This window comes from Stegodyphus dumicola, chromosome X2, assembly GCF_044657685.1.
Source record: "Stegodyphus dumicola isolate Sdum_Otavi_A_Nest chromosome X2, ASM4465768v1".
NCBI classification, from domain to species: domain Eukaryota; kingdom Metazoa; phylum Arthropoda; class Arachnida; order Araneae; family Eresidae; genus Stegodyphus; species Stegodyphus dumicola.
In genome coordinates, this window is record NC_140781.1 from 20,503,035 (window position 1) to 20,523,632 (window position 20,598).

General features: G+C 32.8%; 1 protein-coding gene across 5 annotated transcripts in view; it reads right to left on the reverse strand.

The window, feature by feature from the left end:
* LOC118190773 (SCY1-like protein 2) overlaps window positions 1–20,598 on the reverse strand; it is a 934,165-nt gene that overhangs the window by 13,950 nt on the left and 899,617 nt on the right. For 2 of the 5 annotated variants that reach the window (XM_085809942.1, XM_085809946.1), the window contains 5 exons: window positions 13,433–13,583; window positions 12,364–12,482; window positions 8,275–8,372; window positions 6,814–6,956; window positions 3,190–3,404 (listed from right to left, as the gene is read on the reverse strand). In XM_085809942.1, coding sequence (XP_085666068.1) covers window positions 3,190–3,404; window positions 6,814–6,956; window positions 8,275–8,372; window positions 12,364–12,482; window positions 13,433–13,583 — 726 coding nt within the window. The remainder of the gene's footprint in view (window positions 1–3,189; window positions 3,405–6,813; window positions 6,957–8,274; window positions 8,373–12,363; window positions 12,483–13,432; window positions 13,584–20,598) is intronic. The other 3 variants (XM_085809944.1, XM_085809945.1, XM_085809943.1) reach the window with 3 other exon arrangements.

Genomic DNA, 20,598 nt, shown 5'->3' on the forward strand with positions numbered 1-20,598 from the left:
GTAAAGGCGACATAGTGTTCAAAGGTGCTCTGTTCGCAAAAAACCATTCCGCTGTATCTCTAACATCAGGCTCGTACTACTTACATATTTAACTATAAGAAACCAAAACTGAAATTATGTCATAATTTACAATTTAGTTTGCGTTCTCTGTTTACAACTCATTCCACTCACATACTTCCTCGAGAAAACGTCGGGCTTCCCTACAGGGACTTCCAGTGGGGCACAAGTCACCCTTCCGCCCTGAAAAATGTTATAGTGGTGCTCATGTTCGTGCTCGTTTTTGATTCCACCTTTGATGGCCTCTAGTCTTGGAGACATTTTTCTTTTACAGATGACTTGTTTGTTTGTTCCGTACTCTCCTACTGTTCATATGCATTTTTTTTTACCTTCCAAACTGTGTATCATTGCAAATTATGTATTCATTTCAATTATGTATCATTGCAAATTTTGTATTCATTTCAAATTATGTATCTGTTTGCTAATATCAATAAACGGCTGGGATCACGTAGTGGGGAGACGGCGCTAAACCAATTAACCAAATGGTAAAGGCATGGTGCCCGTCTTCCCCGTTCCTAAATCCTAAATCCTATACGTTGTTTTCAGCGAATGTAAGTAAAAAAAGTAGTTTAAAATGTACCTCTGGCATGCCACCGAAACATCTGTCGCGTGTCACAGGTTTGCCATTACTGTCTTGGCAGATAGCCCTTGTATGGTCTGCCATTTGAATAATATATCTAATCTTCTGTATCTGATACAAATATTAAAATACTTTTATTTATTTCTTTTTTTAAACTCGTGAGGATAGTTAATTGATCACATTTCTGAGCCAGAACCTTTCATGGAAAGGAGAAGTTTAAAACAGGCATTCAGAATCTGCTGGAGACTTACGTAAATGAATTATGTAAAACCGGGGTGGGCTAGGAAATCAAGCTGTAAAACGCAATTTGTTTTACCTGTTAATAACTTAAATATTAATTAATATTTTTATTGAACTGATTTTCATTCTTAATCCAATTAATATACGACAGTAATAAATCTCCTGTCCGTAGTGTTAACAGTTTAACCACACTCATTTAAAATCTGCTTGAATAGCGATTACGAACCGAACCCTAAGTCTTCATAATCTTATTAAAGGTGGAGGACCGGAAAATCCTAATTCCAGCGGATAACCAGGGATTATTACATTCTTGTTGATGCTATAAATCCTCGTTATCTAATTACATAGCAACACAAACGTGCCAGCTTTTCAAAAGCAGTACTTGAAGAATGAGATGTGGCTACTTAAGTTCAAATGACGAAACATCCGTTATAGAAAAGCATTGTCATTACTTTCAGTTAAACGAGAAACGTTTTCTGGAAACAATCCAGCTGATACGTTTCGCTCGTATTTTACGCTTCATTTTCCAGTTTGAGTAATTGTTGCATGAAAAATCTGAGCTATTTTGTCACAATCTTTTCAGCGATGAGGAAAAAAAGAAACAGCGATGAGCTCGTTTTTGTCAAAATCTTTTACTAAATACCTTGGTAAGATCGGGAATTTTGCCAATGAATGCATATCTATTAAAATGCTTGTTTAAAATAAAAACCTATTTAAAATTTATTTTTAAATTTTTCAATAGCATGGAATTTTACTAAAGTGTTTTATTAATATACATTTCCATAACGCGAAAATCGTTCACTGGCTTGAAACGAAGTTTGTGGTAGAAGATAACAATGACTTGAAAAGTTTCCCGTTACACAAATTCATAATATAAAAACTGAAATGATTTAGCATGCCTTCAATACTGCTCAGCCCAAATTCCTTTATCTGCATGAAAGCATATCCTAATTTTGGTATGCTAATGGTTTCCTTGGACTGCTATAAAACTGCTATAAATTGTCCCTTCAACTAGTTCGACAGGTGCAGCCGATGTCGATGGGCAACCTTAACTTTTTCTTTGCTGAAACTCATCAGGTATTTTCAGAAACTTCTGTAAACAATCAAAGAATTCAATGGTACTATTTTTTTACAATTTTGAAGGATTTCATTTTTGTTGATTCGTATGCATCATACACGTTTCCATATATTGTCGAAATTTTAAACTGGTAAAGTCACTGGCATCAACTGTTTAGCGCCATTATAAATATTGCTTTAAAAACGATTTGAGCTACTCGTTCTTTTACTGCAAATCTCACTTAAATTAAAAATATTTTTCGAGAATATTTGAATAGCTACAGAATAGGAATAGCTATAGATCTTTTCTAACTATGAAGCAAGAGAAATATGGGATTATGGGAGCCACGTCTTTCGTGTAGAAGGTTTTAAGAACCGATCTTGATTATAGTATCTGTATGAGATTTTAGCTTCTTAGCGGCCGAGCGGTAAAGTCGCTGAACACTGATAGTTCAGTCCGAGGCTCGGTTTGAGGTTCGAATCCCGCGAACGGGCTGGCTGCATGGGCGTTTTCGTGGTTTTCCCCATGTGTAACGTGTATACGAGCCAGTTTCCCTTAGAAAGTCCTCCACGAAGGCTTCTCTCCGCTTAGGCAGATAGTCCTAGTGTGCTTTGCCATAATTAGATAAACCAAACTATATGAGTTTTTCAAAAAGTTAATCTGCAGTAAAACCTAACGACGTTACAAAGACATTTTTACGAAACACGTGTATTAAAATAAAGTCTTGCATTAATTAATTCTTGCAGGAAATACATCTACTGTGAAAAAAATGACATAGAAAATGAAACAATCTAAAATCTGTAAAGATTTTATAATAACGCACTGAACTTGTTCGTCAAATTTGTGCTGATAGTATATAAGTATTCAACGAGATAGAAAAAATCAGCTGCATGTGCTAATCTTTACATACTAAGGAATGCTTATAATTCTTTGCTTTCCGTGCACTTAAAAGACAATAAGGTTAGAAGGTAGGAACTCAATCGTCCCCCCCTCCCTCCCAAAAATGATGACGAGACCGCCGCGTTTTCTTCAGGAAAGGAAAACATACAAAATCCAATCTCTAAATATAAAATCAACACATACATATAAAAACAATATATAATCATAAGCATCTAAAATCAACAACAAATATGCCCTCGTCGAGGATCGTTGAGTTACTTAAATTGTTTATAAAATTCGAGACGTTTAAGGTGCAAATCAAAGGTAATAATTGATTAAATAAACATTTTAAAACCTTATTCTGTACTTAGCATACCTTCTGCATAGATGAGAACTGAAATCTCACATCTTGAGGACAGACGCTAGAATGCCTTCTCATCTGTAAATTTCCAGGGGTGTAGGATCCATCTGGACTCGAAGGAGCAATGAGAATTCGGGGAGGTTGAATGGTGTTATCGGAGTGACGTCTTCCAGGTAAGGTGGCTTGAACACGCAGCAGATTTGAATCCGGAGATGAAGCCTCTGCAAAAGCTAAATTGTAAATATCTCAGCTTCTTTTAAGGATTTTTGATGCACATAAAAAGGATTATTTCAAGGATTTTGATGCATATAAAGGTGCTTGGTTTGAGCTTAAAAAAAATGTCCGAAATTGAAATTTCTTGTAGAATTCTCTTCAGATTTTAAATTTATAAATAACTGCAACAGTTATGGCATCAAAATGCATTGGCTGATTCAAAGTACTTTCTGAGATCTCTGAACAATTCCTATATTTACCATATGAAATCTAGCAAAATTTTGACACTTGAGTAGAAAGAAATTATGTATAATTTCAGTGTTTTTAGTGGTAATAAAATTTTCTATCACTAAAATAGTGGTATCAGATTTTACGCTGTAGAACGTAACACGTTCACACCGGCGCCGGCCACCAGTGGCCCCGCACTAGTCTGTCTCATCGGGCGGCACGTACCACCGGTGGCCCGCACTAGTCTGTCTTATTGGGCGGCGAGTGCCACCGATGATACGCATTCGATTGTGTTATTAGACGCTGAAAATTAAAATCATGAAAATTAATGTTTATTTATTATAAAAACTTTTTAATAACAATTATAATTAATAACAATTAGCAAACGTACAACTCGCATACAGGTCTGAACAGGTAATAATCGCGCGCCGCCAGATGAAAAGCGGCAAAAATTCGAGCGCCGTCTCACGGCGAAGAACATAAAAATTGGCCCCGGCGGTGAAAGTGTTAATGAGAAATTGTAAATAAGTTAAGTAGCGAAACGGCTTGTTAGTTCCTAAAAGTTTGATTTTGCACTAATATTACGAATGGAAATAAGTCATGAGAAACATGATCATAACGGTGCACTTGCTACTTATCCACCTAACACTTTCTTACGTGAAGTGTTTGCGATGTAAACTTAGAAAAAATTAAGGTATACAATTGTTAAAGTGACAGTTAGGATAGCTATTTGCTACGGATCAATTATAACATTTTTATGGTTTTCTTAATTCAGAAACCAACTGTGGGAATAAGAAAAATAATAGAACAGCTTTGCATTGTTCATGTGCAATGCGTTAAAACTGAGTCTAATTTTATTTTCCGAGAGGGTAGTATCATAATTGCTGAATAGTATAGGCTCGCAGCATTCGGAGCTGGATTAAATGTGAAAAAAAATGTCTAGTGTAAGAAACGACTTAGTATATGATGTTGTATGTATTGAAAGTGGATAATATGAACTGAAGTATTTATCAATTTTATTCCCCTATGCAAGCAATAAAAATATACGAGTATGTTGCTTTAAAATAGACAAGGAAAACAAGGAAAAGATTTAGAAATGCTAATACAAATATTATAAAAATAAAAAATACTCATAACAGATTACACGACATCAGGACGTTAATCAAAGCTTGTGTTTTAAAATCACCTCGGTTAGCTCTGTTAACCAACAGCAGTCAATTTCTGCAATATTAGTATTTCGTAATACCTTCGTAATTTAACTAGAAATTACAGAACAAATGAAGAAGATTATCCGCACAGGGAAAAAGTTCGCTTAGATTGTTTATTTACCGTAGAATTCAAGGCATGTTTTTTATTTCACTTTAATTTTTATTACCAAAGGGAAAAATGTAGTGCTGAATTATGTTTCATTTCAGAAATTTAGGGGCATTGAGGAAATAGAGTCAAAGATAATTATAAAAACTTTTATGATACATTAGCAAATTGGGAAAAAAAAATGTAACCAACATTTTTATCAGCTTTAAGTTTTGTAGGGACTGCTTTGTTTTTCTAACTGTTATTTTTATTATGAAACAAGCCTTTCATTTACCTTCTCGTTTGCCATCTACGTGTCCCTGCTAGAATGAGTTTTCAGAATTTCTATTTATGTAAATAAGGTAGAAACGAACAGTATGAAGTATTTAATATGAAGTCTAGATCCCTTCAGATAGAGCGTAGAAGAGCGTGTTCTGCCTTACATCCACGTTGTTGCTGTTAGTCTAAACTTAGTATTATTCAGCCATATTGCTACTTGCCTGCTAATACACGCCGGTGATCTTAAATAACTCTGTTAGTTAATTCTGTGCAGCTTCGGCTGGTTTATTTTAGTTAGCATTAGATTAGTTTTATATTTTCTGTTTTGAATAATAAGTTATAGCTCAAGTTGAGACTTATTGTAAGCCATCATAGGAAAGGGGCCATCTGTTCATTTATTTTGAGTTGAAATAAAAGGGCAATTTAAACCTTCTTTGGACCTTGTTACTTACAATTACTCAATATATAGTCGCTACTTAGTTTTTCAAAATTCTAGCTCAAGGAAATCTTATCAAGTTGTAACATTTCAAGTTTAAATAATATATTCGTTGGTTATTTGAAGTTTAAACATTACGGATTTAGAATCGCATTTTATTGGCATAATATGTCTCGGCATTTTAAACAGCTACTTAATAGGGCTTTGATTTTATTCTGTACGAGGGACATTCAAAAAATAAAGAGACAAGCATCATAACTCGAAATAAAAACCACTTAGAAAAACTCACTGGCTAGCGACGTGACACATGTTGTCACTTTACGACGTTAGGTTAAAATATTCTGCACGTTTACCGTCGTTTCAGTATATGGCGTGTGACCATATTTTTATTTACTGCAAACCATGTTATTAAAAGAGAATTTATTCTGTATGCGTTTAAATAAAACTGCTTAGTAAAGCACGAAATGATGTAAAAAATATAACACGTAAGATTCTTTCTCAAGTTCAATACTTCTGAGAGCCAAGAGAAACAAGTAATTGCTGAACTGCATCCGAAAACCATATCACAATTCGGCAGACTTTTTTATATTTGTAACTGGGGTAAATATTCATACAATTTAGACAATCGTACGAGAAGACTGAGGAGTAATCCTTGAAAACGTTGCTAGTAAAATAAAGATATATATTGGGTAAATTCATAATACTGTAAAAAATTGTTTGGATAAAGTAAAGTCGCTACAAAGTATTCTTGTGCACCTACTGAGATACCAAAGACCATAGTATTTAAAGGAAACGTATCCTCATTGTCACCGCATGTGACAGTGTGTGACTTCAATCTTTTCCCTGAAGGGAGAAAATGATACATGGTGCGATTCTATTTCAAACATTTATTTGACCACCGTAATGGATATCGTGAATGCCAAATCGAAAAAAGGCTTTGAACACACATTAGAAAAGGGACAGAAAGATGGGTGTTGTGCCTTCAGGTTGAGAAAGATACTTCGAACTTGCGCAATTGTGTTTATTGCATTACATTTCTCCCTACGTGAAAATAGCCTTGTAAATTTTGAATGACATATGCGCAATGTTTCTAAAAATTTGAAAATAATCTAACTTACATATTTTGTAAAATATAATGAATAATGTGAGTATTATCTCACTTGTACTATACAGTTCTGGGAAAAAAGTACCTGAGCCGCCGTTCGTTCCAGATGATCGACGGGCAACGTCGTCAACAGAGATGGATTGCCGTCTAGATTCTAATCTCAGAGTTGGAGGTCTGTGAGGATAACTAGCTGATTGTTCTGCAGTTGTTGTGAACGTAGTAGGAATGCTGTCAAATAAACACAGAAGTCGATATCTCAGTAATACAGAATGGAATGCTTATTATGCTGATTAACAAGAAAATTTAAAATAATAAGTATTGAACTTATCAAGCCTAAAAGGAAATACATAAATTCTCTGTTGATTGTTTAATAATTAAAAAAAATATAGAACTCTCTTTTGAGAATAATAATCGAATTTATAGGAATTAGATGAATGAATCTTCGCCGGAAAACAATTTTAAACGAATTTCTTCATTCTTTCCTAGTGATGCTTTTTGTACATATTTTGGGACTTGGACTTCTTATGAACAAATTCCTTCTCGCAGGTCAAACTTAGAATGTGCTTGCATTAAATACCAACAATAGAGCTGAGTGACACAATTTATAAGTTTCACAGATAGAATTTCGAGCAACTTGGATGGTCGTGCTCGATAGTTCTGTCACTGGTATTCGAAACATGCCTTCACGTCCTAAATTATTTCCAGCTTGGCATAGTTAGTCATCTTCAATAATTTGACTAACGTCTTCCTGCATACATCGTTCCCAAATGAGAACGTTCTAAGAAACTTAATTAATATACTTTGACTTTCTAATCTACTAATAAATTGGCTCATTCATTCTCTTTGCCTTCTGCTGCATCTTTATTAGGAATTAATGCTTTAAATCAAGCACAGCGTCCAAATATAACACTGCAGACAGGTAAACATATACCACGCTTCTACAAATCGGCTTTATTAAAGCTCTTAATCTTTTACAAATGAGAGAATGCTAATATCCCTTCTATTTAGCCATGTTTCAGGCAAACTCTCTTTACATCAGCAGCTAATTGGATAGAGTAGTTGAGTATTAATGGAGTTCTAACTTTGATTACTTACGAAATGTGATGTCAGCGGAAAAGTTACTGTTTTTGATCACAGATAGCATAAACATGATTTATTTGCTCAAAATGTCCTACTTGAAAAGCATTTTTCCATTAGGACAGGTGGCTTTTGCAAGACGAATAATAATTAGCCAATATTTAATCCCTTTGGCATTAAGCGCTAACAGTCAGAGAAAAATTTTAAAAAGCTGTTTATTTAATAACAAAACTAGTTATTTAAATATTTTATTATTTTTTCCATTATAGAGAATTTCATATATAGCTTCCTATTATAACTCATGATTTAAATTACGCCTTTAGCAGGATTAAAATACGATTAATTTTGGTGATTAAGCGATATCACAATTATCATATACTATGGATGAGATGTGGAGGAACTCCGAAGAAGTTATATTGCTTTTGGTATTATACATTTATTGAATACTAAAACAAAATGCCACACTTACATTTCTGTTGAAGAAAGTTTCTCTAGTTTGAGCTTGTTTCTTTGATTCCTTGCTACGTGGTCCAACATCTCTCTGAGGAGCTCAACAAGACTGGTAAACTATACGAAATTAAAGTAGTAAATTTCAGACACAAAGTAATAATGACAAGGTACTTTTCCGTTTTGCCGGCGCAAGTGATAAAGTCGCCAATAATGGTACAACCGATGCCAAACGGATTATTCTCGCTGGTAACCTTTTACGCCACATTTTCAAAACAAGTCGCACCTTTTTTTTTATCAGATTGATTGTTTCTTTCAATACTGGCATATAATTACATAGAATTTTTATCAGATAGTTCAGTTTTATGTCTAAGGCCATTTTCGGTAATTAAGTCAATTATGATGCAATCTCAGCGCTTACCCGAAGCCGAAAATATAGAAAAGGTAAATGGTTAAATTCATCAATTCTAATGAAATGAATTAGCGAAGTAAAGTACTGCACTTTTACATAATTTATGAGTAAGCTATTCGTACGCATTGAAGTATTTCTTGCATTTAAACTCGTGTTCCAAATTAAGATTTAACTTGAAATTAATGTAGATAATTACTGATAGCATTAGATTTTTGTAGAGTAGTTTACGTGAGATGAGAACGCTTGGGGTCACGTGATAGAAACCGGCGAATCAGGATGTTGAACCATGAAAGCATAGTAAATTCTCAAATTAATGTCTTTTTACAAATTTATTGTCTTTATTTATTGGATTTTTATAAAATTTTAAGCGATATTAAAATGTTTATGCCTAAAAAAAAAAAAAAAAAAAAAAAAAAAAAAAATTTTAGAACTAACATTTTTTTTAAATATTTTTTATGTGTATACTGTATGTTGTCGCTAATGAAGTCTGCTTGGCGAGATTTGCGCCGGCGAAACGGAAAAGTACCAATGACAATAAGCACTGAAAGGTGCTAATAAAAGCAACTGTTAGTATATTGAAAAATCACTACTTTGTTACCAAGAATAGTTTCAACTACTAAAAGGTTAATCATAATAGCAATTAGAGAACTCTAGAGACTTGCTACTAACTGCCGATATTCAAATCTAATGCCATAATGCTTACTTTCAGTAGCAAGCTTATATTAGTAAAAATACTCGCTTAATTTGTTTTAAATTATCTTTTTAAATGTTGCTTCATAAAATAATGATAATGACATCATATTTCTTTAGTTTTACTTTTTGAAATATAAATGTTTCAATATGTTTTATTTTAACAACTTGCTTATTTTAACAACATAACAAGTTTTCAATATACTAGGTTTCACTTTCAGTTAAATAACGTTTTCGTTCTTCATTATCCTATGTTTTCCTATTTCCGTTCAGACACAACTTCTGCATAATATAGCATAAAATTAAAAATATACAAAAAAATTATTATCCTAATTTTACAGCAAATTATTCTGCTGTAAAATTATTATCCTAATTTTACAGCAGAATAGAAAATAAAGAACTTTATTAAACATGTGATGGTTTCAAAAACGGAGAAAATGTGCTAATGATATTTTATTGGCACTAATTCTACGTTTTCTAAAGCATCATAATATAAATTTAAACTATATACTCAAACCTGTGATTATACTGCTGCCTTATGTTTCACCATTTTTATTTTTCAACTTTTATTTGATATACAAATTCTGCTATATTTTCCAGGCTGATGAAGGGCTGGCTAAAATTTGGTATACGTTTTTGTACCAAGAGTAAATCTGCTTGCTGAACTGATATTATATAAATAAACTATTTTTTGGAAGGTATCTTCAATCACCATTTTTACCTCTGTTGAAATAACGATCAATGTTTCATAATGCACATGGCGGTTGGCTGATGTATGGAAGTATCCATCGGTTATCTTCACAGTTTTAGGAATCAACGGTTCTAATAGGGAAAGGGGAAGAAACATAGGGCTCGAGAAACAGTTATTTTTAAAATATTACCTTTTGCACCTTATAATTATATTTACTCTAACAGTAAATATGCATTTATATACTATAAAATGTAAGATAATAACTAATGATCACTGACAGTCCGATCACTGATTACTGGGCCCACCAGCGGCCAAGCGGTAAAGTCGCTGAACACTGGTAGTTCGGTCCGAGGTTCGAATCCCGCGAACGGGCTGGCTGCATGGGCGTTTTCGTGGTTTTCCCCATGTGTAAAGTGTATACGAGCCAGTTTCCCTTAGAAAGCCCTCCACGAAGGCATTCCTCCCCTTAGGCAGATAGCCCTAGTGTGCTTTGCCATAATTAAATAAACCAAATCAAACCACTGATTACTGACCTTTTACCGCAGAAAATATTGCAAAAGCCTCCTTCTTTCCTCATTACACCATCTATAGTTTTCTACTTCCTTAAATTTGATTCAAATTAATGAGGAGATTCGACGATTACGAGATCTAGATTTTGCTGCTTATTTTATTATTATCTTTCATATCACATAGTGCAGTGCCGCTCAACCGGTGTAGCATCGTTGACTGCCGCGCCGAAGGAATCGGGTTCGAATCCCGGAGGCATATTTCACAAGTGCACATCAGCGTAGCCACTGAGGGAGGGGTTTCGAAAATGAACCAATGAGCTGCTATTGCTCTTGTGACGCGAAATCTTCGTGCATGTGAGCGTATGTTGTTTACGTTTTAATTTGAATTTGTTTCGCAGTTATAAATATATGGCGTAATAGTAGAAAATCTTGCAGCGCTTTCGTTTTCTGAGTTTAATTAATCGCTGACATTTCACTTTCGAGATTTTTTATCACGCATTAATATTTAGATTGATATTCACGGCATATTATGTGGATTCAGAGAATTCAAGTGTATATTTTTTTTAATTGAGATGAGAATGACTGAAAGTGTTACAATGAATCTAGTGTTTTCTTATTTCAGTGCATTCTTTTGATTTTTAAAGTGTAAGATTCAGAACACATATGATCTGATTGTATCCATTGTTAAAATTAAAAGTTATATGTCAATAAATTGAATATACTCGTTGTGAATAAGATAAATTCACTTTGCTTCATGAGTATTTCTTGTGTAGACAGTTCCCTTAAGAGAGAGCAGTTATTAAATGTGAAATTTAACACAATGTATACGAATGCAAATTAGTAAATTTCACTTTGACTAAAATTCTGCATTGGTTAGTATTATAGAACATCTTTTTCATATAGACTGCAATAAAAAGTGCTGACTTCTAATTACATATATAAGTGGTGAAAATATTTTTCTCATACGCATAGTTTTATGTAAGACTGCATTTGGGCTCAGATGTTTATCACATATTTCTTTCTTCATCTTATTTACCACGTATTGAGTAATATTTCACATCTATATTTTTGCGAAATATCCAACATGTGTTTGCATTTATTTCAACCAGATAGTGAAATCTTCATAATTGCCTATATTTGATCTAACTTCGCAATGAAAAGTTTCAGAAGCAATCGACTATTCTTTAATTATTTTTTACAGAAAATTGCGTGGCAGAATATTTTCAATCATCTTGCTTAAATCTCAAAGCACGCGAAAGGTCATGTGACATGACAGAAATATTACTGGATGCTCATTGGTCCATCCTAGAAGCCACTCCCTCGGTGGCTACATAGATGTGCACTTGTGAAATATGCATCCCGGAGAAGGCATGGATGTTTGTAAATGTATAGTGTCACTGAGGCATGGGGGGCACCCTAAATATATGGCGAGCCGAAAATACTCTCCAGAGGTTGTAGGTGGGGGAAGATTGGTGGGAGACCCTCAGACCCGCCCCCCCCCGGGATGCTCTTCATCAAAATTAGGGGCTGAACTGAGTCCACGAGGACTTTCGTGTCAAGGAGCGCAAGTTTCGTGGCAAGGCTGACAAGTCAGCATTAGCAACAACAACGACATAGCGCATTGGTGATGAATTTTATAATAAAACTCTTGTTTTTTGAGTGTAAAGTCCCTTCTTCGCCATGGCATTCGTTGTAAACAAAACTTAAGATATATTTTCTCTCTAACACATACTAAAATTTCAGTACTGAGCTACTGATATCATGACATATTCAAGCAATTCAATTTCAATGAAATAATTCTGAGCTTACCTGATCCAGTTTGAGGCCAGGACTTACAACTACAGGGATAAGAGCTGGCATTACTTTGGTTGCAAGTAAGTTAACTGTTAATCCATACTTCTTTTCCCCCAACATATGCTTGTAAATTCCTACGAAAAGATGAAGAGCTAAATTAATTATATTGAGCTTTAATTTGTTATTGATCGTTTTAATATATACCTGATACAAAATAAATTCACTTTTTTTCTGGAAAATTTCTAGTTATTAATGATAGATGCAAATACTATTAACGAAGTTAGAACTGAATGAAAGAAGGAATTATCAGTCACAATTTAGAATACTTACCTTGTTGTATCGTTCTATGAGTGTAATTAACGTTTATAAAATTCTTATATGATGCTTATATTAGACGTAAGATATTATATATTAATAATGAACAAATGTTAAAGAAGCCACGGAAAAAAATTCTGATCAGCTTTCCTAGAATATAATTTATCAAACAGTATACTGCCTTTTGCAAACTCCAGAGGTATCTAAGAAAAACTTTGTTATCTTTTAAATAAGAGATATTAATATTCGTTAAATTTAGATGTTAAAAAACTATACTTTTAATTTTTCTAACTCTTTGGGAATGGTAAAATATAATAACTTCATTTATGTAGATCTACCTCTTCGTAAGTGGGATTCTTAGTTAAATTGTGATTCTCATAATTTAAAGATAGAGAAAATATTTCTGTACTAAACTGTAACAATTTTAAGGCAATTTTATCGGTATGAATTGCGTGTTTTTCAGAAATGTTACTTAGCGCTAAGTCGTGTATTTGATTACAGTATATTTTAAAAAACATTATACTAACCGAATTGATTATATTAGTACATGATAAGCTCTTAACAACGTTCTTTTGAGCGCTTATTTTAGATTCACCGAATTTTGCAAACTTAAGAGATAAGAAAAAATATTTTGTTTTCGAATAAGGCAAATAAATATATTTTGGATTATTTATTAGGGTTTTGTAAAAGAAAGATGATCAGATATTTTAAAAAATTAAAGTATTTTAATTAACGTAAAGAATAGGAGAGCGATATAAAATGCACTTACTTACAACCGGCATGAGTATTGCTGGATCCTGTAATTTAGCTTTACCAAGCATCGGGAGGACTTCATCAAGTATATTCGTCTTCTCTAATTTGTCGATGATTTTCTCGACGCATGTTAAGGCGATAGCTTGAACCTGAATATAGGAATCTTCCTGATGGAGGTCATCGAGGCAAAGAGAAGAAAAGGGAAGAAACGAGGAACAACGATTGGAATTTACACTTACACATGCAAAATGCGCTGTTTGTAGCTATGCACAGGATATTTGTAGCAAAATAAGCTTTGCTTTAATTGTTTTCATAATGAAGCAAATTTCAGTATACAGGTGAGAGCCTATGATCTTCATTGGACAACCCGATTAAAGGAGAGAAAATTTCCGTAGCTTTTATTTGCTGAATGTTAATCGGAATAGTATCAAATCTCCATAGTTACGTGTTTGAGAATATATTTACGAAGCACATATTTAAATGAGTGTTGTTAGATTCATTAACGGATGCTTAAGATATGCTCTAATGGCAAAGTAGGTTCATTTGCTAGTCCGATGCATATTTGCAAAGTGAATAGCAAATAAAACGTAAAGTGTTTGAAATGGAATGAATCTAAAGGGTGTTCCAGTAAAAGCGCTGTATTTAATTTGCCCAACATAATGCTTTGTTTTTAGAGAACGGTTGCATACGTACAGCAGGTAAATGTTCCAATTTAAGAATACAAAATTATGTATTTCATATGTCCTCCACGACTTCTACAGTGCTGTACTCTCTCGATAAAATTGGTAATCACTTTCTCACATATCTACCAATCGAGGCGATTAATGACACGTGCAATGCACGATTCGATACGGAGAAACTGAAATTTTTATTTTAGAATTGCTGCTAAAAAGTAACCAAAAATTTATATTGAAAATATTTAACGTATTGAACGATCGTTTTTGCATGTATGAGCCTCAGAACTCTTTCCTTTTTTAACATGCAATACAATTCTACGAACGTATGGGTTTGTTGAGTTTTTGTTAATGAGCAAAATTATGCAAATTGAAGAACTGACATTAATATAATAGACTTAGTATGACATTAATATACCCAAAATAAAGAACACGTGATAAACTGTCTTAGGAGGAATTAGTTGCATTTTAAATGCAAAATGTATAGTTATTTAATTATTTCAGTAAAACTGCAGAGTGATATTTTCAAGCTTTACTTTTTTGCCGAAGAGAGATATAAAAATGGGAGGTACAAGAATGAATAAAACATTTTCCGACAGGACAATGTAGAATAATGTATGAAAAATTTTGAAGCTGGCTAAAACTGAGGTCACGTTACATTTTAACGAGGACATAAATCTGTGAATAGCTGCAAAACGCGCAGTAGGAATGACAAAGACATACAGTTGGAGAAAGAAGATAGTACACATGAAGCAGCATGCAGAAGAAGCGAATATTGACAAACGTGAAGACAAGTCAAAGCAAAAATATGAATCACACACAGTTGGGTATAACGTGTCACGAAAGGAGCTTGGGTTTGGATGAAAGAATGCCATTTTGAAGGGTAGTATACTTTCCTCACTTTCTGGAAAAGCTGTATTTTGTAAATGTTTACTGAAGATAAAAATATTTATTCGCGTTTTACTATGACAGTCTAGTTCGATCATATTTAAGCATTACCATCTCTCAGTTTTACTGCGTGTGTTTAGAGTGCTAAATATAGGTATTGTGTGCTGAAGACGTAATATCCGATTTAAAAGTTTACTTAAATAAATTCTTAGAATTTAAATCAGTTATTATGTTACTGCTTCGAATTATGTACCTTTTGTTAAGGCCCATTCGAAATTATTTGAAAGTACTCTGTATTTAAAGCTGCTGGGGAAAGGCGTAATGGTAAATATTTAAGTAGGCATCAGGAATCTCGTAACTTTTGACTAAGTATAATTTATGTTCAAATAAAATAAGAACATGATTCAATAGTTTTGTGTTTCATTAGTCACTAAAAATGTTAGGATTCATTATATAAGTATAAAAAGGTCTAAAAATGCAAAAGTTTATACTGCCCAGAATACTTTTCTAAGAGAGTTGTATTCAGTTAAATACCTTATTTGAGATATGAAGTAGATTAGTAGATGTTCAATTAAGTAAGTATCTAGTTAATTACAACTAATTAGGTCAGAAGTAAATTATTAAGATATTATAAGAAGGCAGATGTAAATTGTTAAGATTATATATGTGTCCCATATTCTGCTAAGAAATCAGGAAATAAAATAAGAGATTTAATTAGCATTCGGAGTATCTAAGTAAGTATCTAGTTCGGAGTATCTAAGTAAGTTTAAGCAAGTATCTAGTTAATTACAACTAATTAGGTCAGAAGTAAATTATTAAGATATTATAAGAAGGCAGATGTAAATTGTTAAGATTATATATGATGTCACATTTTCTGCTAAGAAATCTGCAAATAAAATAAGAGATTTATTCGTTTTTTAAATTCAACTCTTCGTTAATACTCCGAATACCATACAAGAATACCCATACAAGAAAAGTAGACGCATCAGAGAACATTAACGGTTTAAATTAACTAAGAGTTCCTGTTATCAATTAAAATTTCATGAATTGGAGTGCACTTCAACGGTAGTAAAAGCAAGTAAAGAACGATCTCGTTAAAACTCATAAAATACAATGTTAAACTAAGTATAAAAAATTTACAAAGAATAAATTACAGTGTTATATTTTTTATGCCTTTGTTTCGAGCATTTAACTAATAGAAGTATGTATTTGGGGGAAGAAAAACCGATCTGAAGTTGCTTTTATTGAGTAAAGGCACTTAATTTCAGATTAAATTTCTTTTCCTCTTCTACATTTTTTATTCTGTTGTATACAGGCTACGAAAATAAATAGGATAATGAAGTCTCTCGTGAACAGGTGTGCAAGGATGATTTATTGTATGTTAGCCTATGATGTACAAAAGTTAACTTTAAAAAGCATTTGAGATGGATAAGAGATTGTCACTATGCGCAGTCTTAAAGTCATTTCCTCACCATAATGCTTATAACTCAGTGAGATAGGCTACATTCTAACAATTATTGTAAGAATACTGTAAAGTTAGCAATTATATAAGAATATCTACGGAATATTAAGCAGTTTTAATAAGGTTGAACATTCAACTTGATTCTATTACAAACCGTACACCTTAGATAAAATTAATTGTAAAAAAACTGTAAAGTTAGCAATTATATAAGAAATTCTACGGAATATTAAGCAGTTTTAATACGGATGAACATTCAACTTGATTCTATTACAAACCGTACACCTTAATTAAAATTAATTTTTAATTAAAATTAAAAAAATATATAATACGTTTTGTAATTCTCTGAGAATTACAAGAAGGAATAAGCATGAGAATAACGAAGAAAATAAGTAGTATGATCGTGCAAAGGGTCATATCACAACATTCAGAAACTTTCAATTCCTTTTCGTACGATGTTATAAAGTAAAAATATAAAATGCGAAGAACCAGAATAATAAGTTACTATCTAAATCAATAAAAATAACTCGATATAAATTCGAAAGAGGGAAATTAATGTAAAATTTCCCTTTTTTATTTATTCAAAAATAATATTAAGCATCTTTTCAAATATATCTGCAAAGTTTGAGAGGAAATGTCCTCCTGCATTTGAGTTATCGCGTTTCAACTGCGCAGCGATCGGAAATTGCTGTCAGTCACTTGGTAAATAGTGTTGGATAGAATTCCCCGCGCTGATATCCCATGGGGCTGAGGTCAGGAAATCGCTAAGGCTAAGGAATATTTCCAGTATTTGTTGCTGAAGTCACTGTTTTGTCCATATTTATTCATGACTGAATGCATTATCTTGTTAAAACATGCATTTACGTCATTACAGAACTTTTTTAATATATGAATTAAGGTGTTTTAAGAAATTTAAAAAAGCATTTGTATTAATTTTGGTGCTAGCAAAATTGATAATAATGCATAAAATCCTGCTCAAATTAGTACCTAAAGAATCCCAATTTAAGCACTTATTAAAGCAAAATTGAATGACACCCATCTGCATCGTATATATTAGAAGTTTTCTGATCAGGAAACAATTTATAAAAGTCCCAAGACTTGGTTTTCTGTCAAAAGTGAAGTTGATCAGCGGCGATTTCTTCTCCAGTTTCACGGAACTGGAGTTTCAATTGCTGTTCAAACATCAGAGCAAATCATTTTGAATTTGCTAGTTTCAAATTATATTTTATCGTAAGTTGATAGGATATTCAGCTTAGTACATAAACATACGTGAAGCTTGATCCTAGCGTATATACACGGAGACCACCTTCAGAGGCATTTCATCGATTTTATAACAAATACAAATGAAGACCAAGAAGGGTCATATATTTATCGCAACAACGCTTATCGATGCTGTAGAGATTTCTAAGACTCTAAAGTACACAAACTTCATCATTTTCTTGCATTTGTGTTTTACATGTCATATCTTCTAATTTCCCAAAACTTCTCAATTAGAATGTTTTTCTACTTCTTTACCCAGTTAACTAAATCATGCAGTATTAACTTATCTCTGTGAGCAGCATTAGAGGTAAAGCATTCTGTCTCATATTTTTGTTTATGTAGATTTTAACTTACAAAAAAATCTTAAAAGTACTTACGCATGTTTACAATGATATTTTCCTTCTCATTCATCTTAAAATTTTTTTAGGTACCTTATAATTTTATTCCGCACAGTAACAACCTAAATCAACGTTAAAATGAAATCTTTAAGCTGAATTCAGCAGTTCTTTTGTCCACTGTTAGCTATCAAATGGTGATGAGGAAATGTCTTTACACTGATGTCAAAACCGTGACACTGGACCAAATAAATAAAGAATATATATAATGATTTAAGAGATTCCTAGCATGATCCCCATTGGTGCCATTTAAAATTCATTTGTTAATCAGTTTCTCTTTATATTGGCACTTTTGAGGAAGCATATTTAAAGGTATAGTTAGCATAATCACTTCAGTTATTTTGTAAAAATTTTTAAGAAATGTTTAAACCTGAATACCGTGCAATAATTAGATTTTTGACTAAAGGAAATTCAAATCTTAATGAATCGAAACACATTTTGGAGAGTGGTTACGCTGATATGACTCTGATTGAGATTCTTCAGCAAAAGAATGGGCTAAAAGATTTCGCATAGAATAAAAAAATATTGAACATGATCCTAGACAAAGTCGCTAACTGAAGCCCTTGACATCAAAAGACTTGCTCGAGGAAAAAATGTAAATATTGGCACGACTGGGTCTCTCCGAAACAACTGTTTTCCGCATTCTACATGAGAACCTTTAAATGAGCAAGGTTTCTGCAAGATGGGTGCTGCAGCAGTTCAGAAACAACAGTGGGCCCCTTGTAATAGGCTGTTAGAGCTTTGTAATGCAGGCTCAGAGTACAGTTTTACATTCGCTCGTAACAGGAGGTAAATAACTCTAGATAAAGAGAGAAGCCATGGAGTGAAGAACCTCAGAAAGCGTCCCTAGAAAACCAACAGATCAGTAATAAAGTACTGCACAATGAAACTAAAGAGAAAAGACGTACAATGTTGAACCTAGGAGTTCATCTTCTCGATGATAATGCTGAGTAAACGTATATACGTCTTGGATAAAGAATCAGTAAAGAAATGTGTCTTTTAAGATACTGAAATTGACAGATATAGCTATAAGTGACCGTTATCGTTCTTTAAACTCAAATGTGAGATTTCTAAGAGGCTTAATGGTGATAAAGAAGTGAAACGGGCAATCATGGAACATTTTTCTAATACAGCTTCAAATTAGTTTTCAAGAGCACATAACGGTTATTAAAATACATGAAAAATGCGCCGAAATACAAGGAGACCATACTGAAAAATAAACGGTTAATTTTATCTCTTTTTTTTAGAAATGTATTAAGCAGGAGAAAAATCCCTCGGACGGTATGACAGTTAGTGAAGACTGTACAGTTTCACTGAATTTAAATTTAAATTTAAGAAATAACAAAAGTCGAAAATCTACGCTTTTTAAGCCGTTTAACATAACGGTTATTAAAATACATGAAAAATGCGCCGAAATACAAGGAGACCATACTGAAAAATAAACGGTTAATTTTATCTCTTTTTTTTAGAAATGTATTAAGCAGGAGAAAAATCCCTCGGACGGTATGACAGTTAGTGAAGACTGTACAGTTTCACTGAATTTAAATTTAAATTTAAGAAATAACAAAAGTCGAAAATCTACGCTTTTTAAGCCGTTTCCTGATCTTCACTTGGTAAATACATTCTACCCGATACAAAGATGGCTATTACTTTAAATTGTCAAAGTAGAATGAATATTTCACTATTATAAATGAGATTTTATATTCAATTCAAGATCTGAGTGTTTAAAATTTTGCAGCTCTCTTCCGTAGATTACTCTGGATCATGTTTGTTCTTTCAGAAATTTTTCCACCGGAGGACATGTTATTTTTCCTTCCATTCATATTTCACCTATGTTATATACAGCAGAGACCTTTTGCTCATTGTGTGGGTATTGTCCTCGTAGTATGTAAGAAGTATAAAATTTTGAAATAATTACAAAAATTTATTTTGAAAGAATTATTAAATCTGAGCTTGATTAAGAAGTCATATGAGGTGTGTTTGATAATCATTTTCTTTAATAGATGGTTCTCTACTTGCAAGTTTTGTGTTAGATGTGTAGAAGAAGACATTCAGTATTGCAAATAAGATAATTAAAACAATTATTTGCAAAAGGATAAAATGAAGATTTGATAAACAAATATTTACGTGCTCAGTGGAAATAAATATTTTCATTAGGCTTCTACAAAATTAATTGTTGTTTTCACTCTAATTATCACGATCGTCATCACCTCTATTTTTATTATTTGGCAAACTATCATATACTATTTCTATGTGCCTTATTTATGAAAAACTCTGAATAATTATTGCAATGATAACATTAGGAATCGAATCAATAAATAAAAAATGATATTTAAAAAAGTTTTCAATACTGAAATCCTCAGCATTTTAGAACGAAGAGGGCAAAAATTCAGAGCCCGACTGTAATAGCTAGAGCTCAAAAGTGTTCTAAGCATACAAAGATTCAGTTTATTAAAATTTTGACACTGAAATGTAACGTCAGATTTTTAGATTAATACATTCAAAA